This window comes from Coffea arabica, chromosome 2e, assembly GCF_036785885.1.
Source record: "Coffea arabica cultivar ET-39 chromosome 2e, Coffea Arabica ET-39 HiFi, whole genome shotgun sequence".
Lineage (NCBI taxonomy): Eukaryota > Viridiplantae > Streptophyta > Magnoliopsida > Gentianales > Rubiaceae > Coffea > Coffea arabica.
This window is the reverse complement of record NC_092313.1, coordinates 76,156,301-76,169,913: the sequence shown is the minus strand read 5'-3', so window position 1 is coordinate 76,169,913 and position 13,613 is coordinate 76,156,301. Positions and strand designations below refer to the sequence as shown.

At 36.6% G+C, this 13,613-nt stretch overlaps 1 protein-coding gene and 1 pseudogene across 1 annotated transcript; one reads left to right on the top strand and one right to left on the bottom strand.

The window, feature by feature from the left end:
* The first annotated feature begins 616 nt into the window (after window positions 1-616).
* Window positions 617-3,014, top strand: LOC140037116 (zinc finger CCCH domain-containing protein 1-like; annotated as a pseudogene).
* An 828-nt stretch (window positions 3,015-3,842) lies between these two features.
* On the bottom strand, window positions 3,843-7,480 carry LOC140037115 (phospholipase A1 PLIP1, chloroplastic-like). Its single transcript, XM_072081253.1, has 5 exons — window positions 6,246-7,480; window positions 5,455-5,982; window positions 5,164-5,223; window positions 4,655-5,071; window positions 3,843-4,465 (listed from the first exon to the last, which is right to left on the bottom strand). The coding sequence occupies exons 1-5, from the start codon at window positions 6,897-6,899 to the stop codon at window positions 4,049-4,051; spliced, it is 2,076 nt and encodes a 691-aa protein (XP_071937354.1). The 5' UTR covers window positions 6,900-7,480; the 3' UTR covers window positions 3,843-4,048.
* Between the last annotated feature and the right edge of the window lie 6,133 nt (window positions 7,481-13,613).

Genomic DNA, 13,613 nt, shown 5'->3' with positions numbered 1-13,613 from the left:
TAGACTCCTCGGTTTTATTTGGAGCATTTACTATTGGATTTATCAAGTAATTAATCCTTACCAAGATAAAGTTCATCGTCCCAAAACATTTTGAAAAGTAAAAATCAATCAAATCTATATTTATATAAATTTGAGAATGGGTTTTTAGTATGGTTAAGTCAAAATGTTTCTAACACTTCATTCTTTTTTTTTTTTATAGAAATTTATTTTTTTTTAAAATTATTATATATCCTTTCATGTCTTTTGAATTCAAAAAGTAAGAAGCGGCTCCACTCATAGAGGAATTTTGTTTGAAATATATTAATATGAAGGTTTTTTTTATTAATATGAGGTTAAATAGAAAGGAAACATCACCACACCTATTAAATGCAAAAAAGTAAATAATAAATATTTTACCCTTCAACTAAGTAATTTTAACTAAGAGGGCAAATTATATAGAAAATAAAAAAATAATATTCATTGGTCGTGAATTTAAAAATATCAAGAATGATACTATTCATGAAATCTAAATTATGAAATCACTAACTAAAAAATAAAGTACTTCTGGCCTTTAGATATATGAAAATTTTTATTTAAAATCTTTATTTTTAACAAAAAATAATAATAAAAACAACCCCAATTCTACTCAAATCTTCTTGACAACACGGGTTGTACTAATGTCAAGCCCGAAGGCGCGATATGCTGAACAAATTGGAAGTCACGCTTCTTCGCCATCTCCCCAGCAACGGAAACGCCGGACTGAAATTTTGAACTCTCTCAAAGCTTAATAACCATCGCCAGTCCACCGGCTCTCCTCCCGCGTCAATTCACTTCTAGCTCCTCTTCTCTTTCCCTACAACCCCGAAGAACCAGGCTCCGCCGCCATGCCATCGTCGCCAGCGCACGTCATCATCGCCGACATTTACTGAGTCCACTTAAATTCCCGCCTGCCCGGAATTGGTCACTTGGTTCGGGTCAAGTGTTCAATGGCAGACTCTGTCGGACCTCAACAACAGCAATGTTCGATATTTGTTCTTCTTTTGCGATTTCTTTTGCCCATTTAGACCTTAGCTATTAAGTCTGTTGCTAATTTCTATTTCATTGTGATGTATTCTTTCACCTGCTTTCTTGGTTTTCCCTGATTTCTAGGGTTTGGCTTATATGGAGTAATATAATTATAGAAGGTGTGTAAAAGTGACTCCCGAGTGCTGGAATTGATACTCTTTCTCCAGAGCACGTTTGCAGTTTTGCATCTATGCGTAGTGATAGCCTAAAGACTGCATTTTTGCAGCTTGTTTGGAGAGCTGGAAAGTGGAACGTATATTATTTTCACTGTTTTGTTTAATAATTTTGAAAAGTGAGAACACCCGAATTCTCAAATTTTTAGCAATAAGTCATTGTTGTTGACTTCTGCTGTTGCTGACATATTCCTTTGATTCATGATCATGGTAAATATTCTAGTTGTGTGAATTCTGCTTGAAAGCTGGAAATCCGAATATAATCTAGTACTGTTAAGGATCCTTTTCGTTATCTTTTGAAACAAGTCTTCGAGACTCATCATCTCCCTTATCAACTCTTCCTTCCAGTGCTTCCTTTACGTAAACAGAAATTCATGAAAGAAAGTTCTTTCTGAAAGCCAAATGCTGATAGGTTGCTAGTCAGTTGTAATAAGGTCTAGTAAAAGGACTTGTGTATGGAAATGATCCCTCGTCATCCAGGTATCAGGAGTGTATATCATGTAGTATGTGTTTTGTGGTGGTGCTGCTTTTTGTATTTTGTTTTTTCCAAGATTTTCTGTTACTAGCTTGTGTAGTTGTATACTTCTACTATTAATTTTTTACCTTGACATAAAATCATTGACTCATTTATGTGTTTGCAGTTTGTATTTTCTTCAAAAAGCCATCTAAGGGCAAAAACATCAGAGAGCTCTGTAATTTATAAGAAGAAGCCAGCAGCAGCTAACAACAAGTTACACTTCTCTATTGGATCCTCAAAGCGTTCCATTGAGATAGAAACTATTGTAGACTCAAGAACCCCATTTTTTTTGCTTTGAATCTTCTAAAGAAATTCAGGTTCATCATGATGGTAGAGCAACAGCAACATTAGAAACTGAGACTGGGTTCTCAAGAGATGCTCAGGCAATCAGGGAGAGAGTTCTCAAGCAAGCAGAGGAGGGATTGAAAGGAAAAGGCACATCAACTAATGATGAAAAACTGTACAAAGGGATACATGGAGACACTGATTACAAGTCTGGGTTTCGCGAGAACATATGTTCTCCGGTGAGGAAGCTGGTGGCGCACATGGACCCCTTAGAGCATCTGCCCACATTAGAGTATCAGCAAGGTTTGACCATCAACCAGATATCTGCAAGGATTATAAATCTGGATGGCAGCTAGAGAAGAAGTGGGATGAAGCGGAGAGGGTTAGGAAATGGAATTTGGCTTTGGGAATTGATGATGAGGATGAGTGGACCGCTGAGAAGAGTGATGAGGATGAAGATGATTCCTTGCCTTTTGCTTGTTTCATTTGTAGGTAACCTTTTGTGGATCCTGTTGTGACCAAGTGCAAGCACTGCTTTTGTGAGCATTGTGCACTAAAAGTATTAGTTATTCATCTATGTCTTTCTTCTGTTCCAAATTGCTTTCATTTGCTTTTTGTTAAAAAAAATATGTAAACCCTAGATGCTTGGTTTGACAGAGTTAAATGATTATCTTGTAACGAATACTGCATGTAAACAGCTAGTTCTATGACTTTTAAATATGTTGTTGACCACAATTTTTTGGCTTTGCAGCATCATGCTAGAAACAAGAAGTGTTTCATGTGCAGTCAGCCAACCCTGGGGCTATTCAACACTGCATTTGAGATATGCAGAAAAAGTCAGCTGAAGGGAAATGATGTGACCAAGCCATTTGCCTTGTACATCATGCTTTTATAATAATATGTTCCATGCTTGTATTTTGTTGGATAGCAGACATCACCAATTTACACATGTTTTCTGATACAGTTATTGCTTCTAATAAATGCTGTTTCACAAACCTCTACAATATTCTTGCTGAATAAATGCTCTTGTACAATGATCTCCATTCACTTCCATGTGCATGTGATGCTAATGTAAACTTATACCCCATTACGACGAAATACCCAATTTTTTGCAATATTGAGCTTTTGCAAGAAGTCATGCTTTGAGAAACTGCAAACATCAGTTTTGATGATATTGGAATTTATGCACCATGACAACAAGATGATGATATTGGAATTTATGCATTATGATAACAAGGTTTAGGAAATTTCCTTATCGTTATTGGCGTGAATGTCTTGTTTGCTTTATATCTTTGGGTTCTTACTGGGTTTATGTTCAAGTCTATAAGTTTTGAGCCTCAATAATGAATTTGTGTACCAAAATCAAGTTTTTATTCTTTGCCTTCAGGAGTGTATGAACATAACAGCCATAAAGATTCGCCATCTTGTTTACTTTCCTTGAATCTGCCAAGCCATTGCTGTAGTCCTAAAGTGGTGCTATCTCAGGTAGTTAGTTATCTATAAGCCATTCTTTGGGCCTCGTATTGGCTTTGCCATTTGGTAAATTCTTTTCATTGGCAAGTTTTCAAAGCTTTTGGATTTGTATTTCCTGAAGTATGTTTCTGTCTTTTTGGTCATAAGTAGATTGAGAATTGTGGTCCTAGGTGTCCTGCTGATTTGTAAGGTCATAAACTTTTTCCAGTTTAAAAAATGTTGTCATGGTCTCATATAATTTGAGGCATTTTATTAGATTGCCTGTGAGTTAAGGATTTGTTCTTGTTATTATATAAATTGCCTTAATGCCATTACACGCAGTCCATTTGTAATACTGGACTGAAATATGATTTTGGTCTTGGTAACTTATAAATGGCCTTAATGCCATCACATGCAGTCTATTTGTAATATTGGACTGAAAAGGATTTTTCCAACTAACTAGAAGTAACATCTTTTTCTACCTATATTGACATCATTAATGATGCTAGTTACTATAACAATTTGTGCTCTTAATAACAGCCCCTTTTGTGTGCAAAAATAGTTTGTTTAGAAGAACTTAGACACCGGTAGTTGGTTCCTTTGTTGCCAACCTTTCTTCCGAAGTGCAATCATTGCTCCATGTATGGGGAGATTTTGAAGCTAAGAGTTGCCGGAGTAGGTTTCTCTGCTTTCTTGCTTTCCTAATATCCTGCCTTGTGTGTTGCCTGATAACCTTATTCACTGCCTTAAGATAGTTACGGGAGTCATGGTCCCTCAGAATTGTACCTTCAGAACCATAAGCTGTAGGATCACTGAGAGTTTCCAATGGGTGTGGGGTATTTAGAAAGGCCCTGAGAGCACTTGCTACATTAGCAGACTGAGTATTTTTTAATGCATATAGAGCATTGCCTGGAGGGAGCAATGGATGTGGAGGGGATGACATCTCATCTGGTTGGAGAATAAATATTGTACCCATGGGAGAGTATAACAGCTTCTGTACCCAAAAAGAGAAAAAATTTGTTGGTACAGGGGGATAGCATAGTTATAGAAAAGAGTTGGCATTGGAGATCTTAGACATGTTAATGATAGGCTATTATACTTCCATTACCTGTTTCTTTAGGCATATTAACTGAATTGCCTTTTGTAATTCTTTATCTTGAGAGGGAGCCATGAGCATACTTACATTTTTATTTAGACAAGGATGTGAGCGGAAGGTGCTATTCAAGCGCTTTAGGACTTGCGCCACATGGTTTGGATAAACACAGGAGAATGCTCTTGGAACAATATCTCTATGCATGATCACACAATGAACGTGATCTTCATCCAAACCCAGTTTGTGAAGGACCTTCTGGCCACCACAGAACACAAAAGGTGATCCAAAAGTGACAACTGGTAGAAGAGATAAGGGTTTAACAACTTCCCTTGTCAGTAGCATCAAATGGACTAGAAGGGAAAGACTACCACCAAGGGAATGGCCGGTAAATTGAAGCTTTGCTCGATCACCAAATCTTTCCAGGTGCTGAGTAATTTCTGGCATGAATTGCTCATATATTCCCTTCGCAGCTTCATAAATTCCTCTGTGAACCAACACATCTGTTCCCTGCAGTATGCAGTTATCAATTTAAGTACTTGCTTAGCTACAATATAGCCACTTCTTTAGAAATTAGATCTGGATAGGTTTTGTATGTGTACCTCAAAATTAGTTGGTTCAAAGAAGAGATTTGCCTGCCATGACGCCAAGGAGTCTGACCCCTGCAGCTTGCAAGTAAGAGGTTTGTAAAGCTATATGGCATCCTACCTAACCAAGCTTTTGAAGCTATTCGGTTTCCTCTTATGTCAGATAATTAACTCTTTCAGTAACATAATATTGTCCCTGGATAAATCATCATTTTATTCTTTTTTTTTTCCCTCCAACTGTCAGTTGAGGACCTTGAGGTTAATCTAGTGTGTGAGGATGTAATCTTGGATTACTTGAATTGTTACCTGAATGACAAAGCAGCGTGTATAGATGCTCGAGTCATCACAAACAAACCATTCACAAGGTGAGGAATGAAGTGATTGAAGGTCCCTTGCTGCCTCCTGTTTTTGCTTCTCATCAGCTGCAACCACTGCTGTCATTGATGATGCCGCAACGTAAGCAGCCATCTCCGATTTGTGTATTCCTGGAGGAGTTCCCACTTCTTCCTCTATCTGGTGTTTTCCTTTGGCATGCAGAACTGCATCAGAGATCTCCATCTGGGGTTCAGAACCAATGGATAAAAGGTCTTTGGCACGGGATTGGACGTAAGATGCTGCAGAAGCTGCAATGTCATATGCAACTGATGGGTGAGGGAGATGGTTCTGCCTAGAATTCTGCCTTTTCTCTGTTCCTGATTCTGTAGTTGCTGATGTTTCCAGGGGTACACTAGTTGAATCCTGGTCAAGTTTCATTTTTAGGGCCGCTGCTTCTGCCTTCTTTGTTAAGGAAGAAGTTACAAAGTCTAGGCCATAGCATCTCCTTTGATCGTTGGCCTGCAAATAAATTAAAAAACCGTTGCTTGGTTGGCGTTTTAGTTACGACGCCAATTGATTTGAAATAATATTTATTATGTTGGTCTGCAGATGAACGCAGTAATTGTAAAACCTCATATGGCGGACAGATTGGAGGTGAATTTTGATTCCTATTCAAGTTTTGACAATACAAAGATTGCATCCAATTTAAAAAGAAGCTTCGTGGTTATATCAACCCATGTTTTCTTACCACTGAGAAGTATAAAACCAGTTGATGAACGTACCTTAATCTCTGGGATCACATAGGCCAAGTTGCTCAGAGAAGCCAATTTAGCGAAGAGCTCGGTGTCTGACCAAGAAACATGGCTCATCAACCTCCGGAAGGATTCTGCTTCCACCTTGTCTTCAGCTGCATCATCATCGTATTCCACTTCACAAAAATCCTCAGCTCCATTTCCATCACAATCTTCACTGGCTTCCTGTATGCTGCATTCTTCATCCTTGAGCTGCTTCTGCCTCCATTGCCTCTGAAGTTCAATTATCCTTTCAACCCAGTTGGCTCTCCTCAACTCCTCCCCAACCTTGACCTTATTGCATTCTCGGTCTCTTCCCACCATGTTCTCTTCCACATTTACCGCTTTCTTAGTTAACGGATCAAACAAGAATGATCGAAGAGAACTAGGAATGAGAGAACTCGAAAGCTGGAAATTGAATATGTCCACAGTGAGAGCACTGTCCTTGCGCTTGGGCTCTGTTGTTGATGCCCGCACACGATTGATAGAGCAAGGAAGCTGGTTACAGGAGCATGACCTCCGTAATGTGCTGCTAGCATACGAATGTCTGCTCGAGCTGTGTTGCTGATACGAGCGGAAAAGGCTGCATCTGTTTCTGGTTGAAGTAACCGGGGTGATAGTTATAAACAGCCAAGAGCCAGCCATAACCTCAATCCCACCCTTCCGCGGCCTTGAGAACCTAGGAAATCAGGAAACAGCCAGCACATTTTTCTTAGCCTTAAGCATTTTGATTGCATATGAACTTTGGTTTTCTCGGATCATTTCTTGGAAACCGAAGAACGTGAAGCAAGGAAACCTTTTAAAGGGGGAATAATCGACAAAACACACCTTGTTCCCAACGAGACATTCAATATGAGATGCCATTTTATAACCGCAATACGGCTTGAAAAGTTTCAAAATAACCTGAATACCAACCAAATATGTCCATCTGTGTCTGGTTATCATCGTTTAAGGAGACGTCTAGGAACTTTAAACCCAAAATTTACTGCTCTACCAAGGTGGAACACCGTCACTAGGCTGAAGCCCTGAGCAATACTTGAATACATACTCCACCTTGTGGGCTATTCAAGTTTTTGCGTGTCATATTTTGCGGTAAAAGTCCGGTACATTTCTAGCGTTGTCTTTTGTTGTCTTCAAATACTTGAAGCACATTCCTGGACATTGTTTTCCTTTTTCCTTACCATGAAAATGGACAATGACAAACTATTCTTGGAGACATTCAAAAAATCAGAAGACGCTTTTTGTTTGGCTGTTTAGTTTAATGGAGGAGCTCACCTTCACCGTTCTAAACTAGGATGCCGTCGTCAAGACGACCTGAAATGAAAAAGAATTCAAGAGGCCTCAATAGATTAATAGCAAGACAAATATCAAAGTCGAAGTGTGCCTTTCGGATCAAACTCCATGAAAACTTTACTCCATTATTCTTGGACTAGGATATCTAAAAGGAGAAAATTAACAAAGAGAAATGTAAGTTCTATTTCCGGTTGATGCTTCCTTTTCTTTCTCGTCTTTCTTTCTCAGACACATTTTAGTATAACGGCGACAACAAGCATATCTGATTGGAGGTCCAAAACCTGTTTAAGTTTTTTGTTGCTTTCAAGCAAGTTAGGAAACCAGTTTTCCAGCAACAACTTCCGTATCTTCTTAATTCCTTGGAATTTCAGTTTTTTTTTTTCTCCGGTTCATAAATTCCTTGACGTGAGAAGTACTTGATCCAATGTGTGCGGAAAAATATTATGGTAATATTCTGCACCTTGACATAGCTTCCGCCTCTGCCTATGTCCTTCCCACTCCTCAACTACTAAATCTATGTCATGTTCTATTATGGTATACAATTTTTTTGTCGGAACACAACACGGCCACGACAAATCACTTCTGTTATTGGCATGGGGTGATCAATTGATAATTACGACATAATCCAGAAAAAAAAAAAACACGCATACACATTGATGAAATCTATGTCATGTTCCTATATTTTCGAAAACCTATATAGAGCATTGGGTAGGTAGGGATGACAGCAGATTGATTGAGTACCTTTAAGAATCTCTCTTATCAAACTCTAATCGGCATATTTAAGATTTCTATCAAATTATGGGCCAAGTAATCATACAGATTTTAATTTTCATTATCAAACCCTCTTGCTCTCAAGCTATAATTATTTATCAGGTATCTTCTACTCACTAATTTAAATAATTCCAAAAAAAAAAAGATAATTAACTATTATCAAACTAAAATTAATACATACATAATGTTAAATTAACATATTATGTTAAATTTTAAACTTCAGTAGAGTTACATGAGAGGAATTTAGTATTTTATAAAAGGTAAAATGCATGTGTTATACAGGTGCACACAGAAATGCAAGTAAATGTGTTCTACATGTGTTATAAAAGATATTTTTCAGTCAAATGTTATTGCTCTTTCACATAAATGCAAGTAAATCATAATTCAATTTTGGATTGGCTTATGATTATTGTTGGTTTTGATCAACCTGGATTTTGTGCACGCATTTATGTGTGTGTGTATATATATATATATATATTGTAGTATTGTTGCAGATTATTGGAGATGGATGGAGACCTTCAGACTTTTCTTTGTTAAAACCTGTTTATGCCAATTATACTATAAAACAACTTACTCTCTTCTAAGATGCTGAGTAGAGTGGGCCGAGTGATGTGATTAACTCTTAGAAGGCATTTATCATTTCTAAGTCTCTGAAATTTGGTTGGACTTTCGTATCCTTCGCTTCCAAAAGAAACAAAAAAAGAGTTTTATTTCTTCTTAACTTCAATTGCATTATCCTTCAAATGGGGAGGTCTGAACTAGGGATGTACGCGAGCTGAGTTACTTGCGAGTGACGGTTTGGCTTGAACTCGGTTTGATCGAGTTCGAGTCAAGTCTCGAGCTACTCGAATGTACTTTCGACTCAGTATTTTGGGGCTTGTGGCTTGTCGAGTCGGGATATATTTAAATAATATATATAATTTAAATAATATATATTATAATTATAAAATGACTGTTATGGGTATAATTTATACTGAATTTACAATATACTCTTCTTTATAATAAAATTCCATAATAGCAGAATTGTACATTTTCCGAGTCAAGTCAAAAAGCTTGATTAGACTCGACTTGATAAGGCTTGACTAAAGATCGAGCCTTATCGAGTCGAGTCTTGAGTTTAAAGGGATTTTCTCGAGTCAAGCCTCGAGTTACAACTTTTTAGGCTCGGTCGAGCTCGAGCTCGATTACATCCCTAGTCTGAACGCAGAGTCCCATACATACAATTTCTTTTTCCGGACCATCCAATCAAACCTTCCCAACAAGAGAAAGAAGGAAAAAGAGACAACGGCCAAATGTTGGGCTGCATGCAGTGCTGAACCAGAAATCAACACGTATTCCAAAACAGATGGCGGTTAAAGGGAGGGAATGGGCTTCAGCCTTAACTTCTTGTTGGCTGTTTCGGACCTATTCCCAGAATCCCAGCGCCCTTTTGGAAAGCGAATGAAACTGGAAAATGGTAGAGTGCATTAATCCTCTGCATGGCGGTTACTGGCATTATTCTTCCCTCTAACTGCTACAGTGTCAAAATGGTAAACGACAGTAGATAGTACTACTACTATGATGATACTTAGGGATGGCAACGGGGCGAGGTTGGGGCGGGGACCCCTCCCCTACCCCCGCCCCGTTGCCTATTAATTCCCCCCGACCCTCGCCCCGTCCCCTGCCTCCGCCCTGCCTCGCTTCCCCCGTGGGGGCACCCGTAGGGTTAATAAAATTGTCCTCGCGGGGTTAATAAAATTTTATTATAGTTAAATTTTAATAAATAATCAAGTATTAAAATATCAACACATCATTAAGTTATTATTCATTGTAATTTTACAATTGAAACTCATAAAAACAATCAAACAAAAGTTATTTGAATACAATCCAACATGATGAAATAAATACAACTAAAATAGTCAAGTTTTCACTTTTGGTACAAATACAATCACTAATTCATTATTGTGTTTGTGCTTTTTTTTGAAAAAAAAGTGTTATTCTATTAAGTGTAATTAGAAATTTAGTATAAATGTATTAGTAAATTTAGTATAACTAATTAATAAATTCTATTAATAGACATGTCTAATTATTCATATAATTGATAATATCAATTATATTACATACACTAATATACATTATATAATACATCTAACTAATAATATCATTATCATAAGTTTATAACTAATTAAATTACATATTATATATATTTATTTATATATATATACTTTTTTTTTGCGGGTGGCGGGGCGGGGGTATACTCCCGCGCCCCCCGCCTCGTTTCTAAACGGGGGGAAAAAATTCCCCCCCGCCCCCGACCCACCCCCTGCCCCAACCCCCGCCCCGAGAGCCCTCCGCGGGCACCCGCCCCTATTGACATCCCTAATAATACTGTATATACACCAACCACGTATTGTGATGTGGAAGATCAAAAGTTCAAATCTTACATCTTATCAAAAGTTGCCATTTAATGTGATCTTTCTTATATTTATATGGGTGAGTAATATACCCGTATGGTCCGATAGTGGTTCAACTCCCCTCGATTCCCCGTGACCCTATTGGGTCATCCCCATAATTGGTTAGAGTAGAAGTAAGAGTAGTTATAGATGATGACAATTGATCAAAAAAAAATTCTCCATGCTTGAACTACTGCTGCTTGAGTTCAGTCCATTATTACCCTTGGATTGGGGCATGATTGGTAATTGCAACATATAAATGGGGAGGGGAAGGTTAGCAGACCTTAAAAGCTTGGTATGTTCGAATTTGAGATAAATTTCACTTTGGACCCTTAATCTACGCTACGGACGTATTTTCACTTTAATTTTAACTTTAATTTTGAATGCTTTATTTATTAAAGTATAAAATTTATCTCACTCTAGTTCTTAAAGTTTGAGAATCACTTATCTACTATTCCATTAATTTTGACAGTTTCTTGAGATGTATATCATACTTTAAGGATAAAATGTCTAAAATTGAAATTTAAAAACTAAAGTGGAAAGGCATCTATAGTTTAAAAGGTCCAAAGTGGATTTTAAGCCTTCGATTTGGTTAAACCATACTAAACTCCCCTTGTAATAATATTATTGTTCCGAGTTTCACTTTACGCCTTGCAATATTTTCATTAGCGCTCCCCCGTCTTTGACTGACTTGTGCTTTTTAAACATTTGAGCCCGTGAACGGATTTAAACTCGTTCTTGCGAATATACTTTTTGCTTTTCTTTTCCTCTTTATTTTTGTTTGTATGAAACAAAACGATCCTAATATTTGGACACTTCTGCTCTTTTATAATTGATTTTGCAGCTTGTGCTTAATTTTAGTTAATTTCAAGGCTATACTTTGACATCAAGTGCAAAAAAAAAAAAAGGCTGATTTCTGAGCTATCGGTAAGTTGTGTGAGTGGGCCAAAGGCGTTATTGACAATTGCATCATATAATATAGATACTTTAAAATAACAAATGGAGACAGTAACCTAATGTTTGGATGCAAATTTCAAAAAGTGAAAAAATTTGTTGTATTCTTACACGTTATTGTGTTAATATCTACCATTATTATTCAACGTCTATATTTATTCTGCTAGTATCTTGGTCGAATGGTACAATTACCATTGACAATTATAGGTGTAAGTAGCTGTTGACGTCTTTGCTAAATCTACTGTTCATTTGGGCTTTAACGAGTCAAGTACAATTCCAATTAGGGGGAATCAAAAAAAGTCCCCATAATATTATTTTTTTGACACTCAATCCCTTGACTGGTAGTTAAAGCATTCAACTGTGTTGATAGTTAAGAGGTAAACGACAATAGTATCCCTGGTAAATGGATAGACAAAATTGCCTATGAGTTCGGATCGGGTAATATTTTTTCCAACAATACTTTTATTGGAGGAAAAAGCCCGCTCTTACTAATCTATTTTGCAAAGAAAAACAAGAAAATCATATGCTTGATGATTCTAAAAAAACAGATTTCTTGTTTTACAAATTATTTTGTCTAAAAGTTAAAAAAAAACATTAATTTATCATACAAATCATACCTTATAATTTGAACAACCAAGAAATATCCTTTCAGAATTTTTTTTGGTGTCCATAATATTCTTAAGAGTGCTATTTTATAACATCCACCCACAGGTTTCTTAATTTGATTCTTTTAAATGCTGTAATGGACAACATTTAGAGGAAGAGCAACGAAATGAATTTGAAGAACTTTGGGCCATTTTCCCCCTTTTTCAGCTGCAAATATAGGACTTGGAAGATTAAAGACTCTGATGAATGATAAAATGATAACAAAATATTTATGGACTTGAAGGGAAACATTTTTTTATAAATAATAGATGGGGGCATTTTCGTTCGAAATTTTAACTGTTCGAATAAGGGATATTTTCATCTAGTTTAATGTTTCAATGGATTATTTGCTAAAGTGGACTAACAAAGGGGATAAAAGTGCCAAAAAGATAATGTTATGGGGTAAAATATAAAACACTACAAACCTTAGGGGGCACTTTTTGTGATTTTTCCTTCTAATTATACCTAAGCAATATATGAAAATAAAGGAAATCACGTTCATGCCCCTACGTGCCTCAATTGCGTCGTGTAAAATATCAATTATAGCCAAGTGTATGTCCTAAAAAGAATTTGTGAGCCTCGACAAAATTTTGGTCAGTAAGAACCAAGTTGCTCGATAGTCAAATCGAGTTTGGTCAGTAAGAACTTATTTAAGTTTGATTCGCCAATAAATCAAATCAAATTTGAACAATATTTCATGTTCAATAAAATTTTAAACTCGATTCAAGGTTAGCTCGATTGGCACAAAATTGAATTTATTGATGAAAATCTCAAATTATTCGATCTCGACTCGAGTTTGACTCGATAAAATTTCTTTTGAATTTTGCTTGATAGATAAATGAATCAAGTTTAAATACATTTTTAAATTCAATAAAATAGTCAAACAAATGTGAACATTATAATATTTGTAATTAGACTCGGTTACACCCTTAATATGAACTTATCCAGGGTTAAGACATGGAATATAGATGTTGTTGAAGGACTTGCTATGCATTTTTGCACCCAAAGAAAAGTCATTCGACTCCGCCACTAGTAATTGCATTGTCTATGTCAGCCTTGTCGTGAGCAAATTTAAGGGAAGAAGAAAGTACGGAAAAAGGGAAAAGGAAAAGATAAAGCTGCATAAGATATAATTAGAAAATATCCCCACCAAAAATGTCATTTTCTCTTTGCTCCTTTCATTGCTTTGACAGTGGAATCAAGAATTTCTGTATTATCTTGATTTAATGTAACTTCCCATTGAGGTTGAAATTTTTTTTTAAAA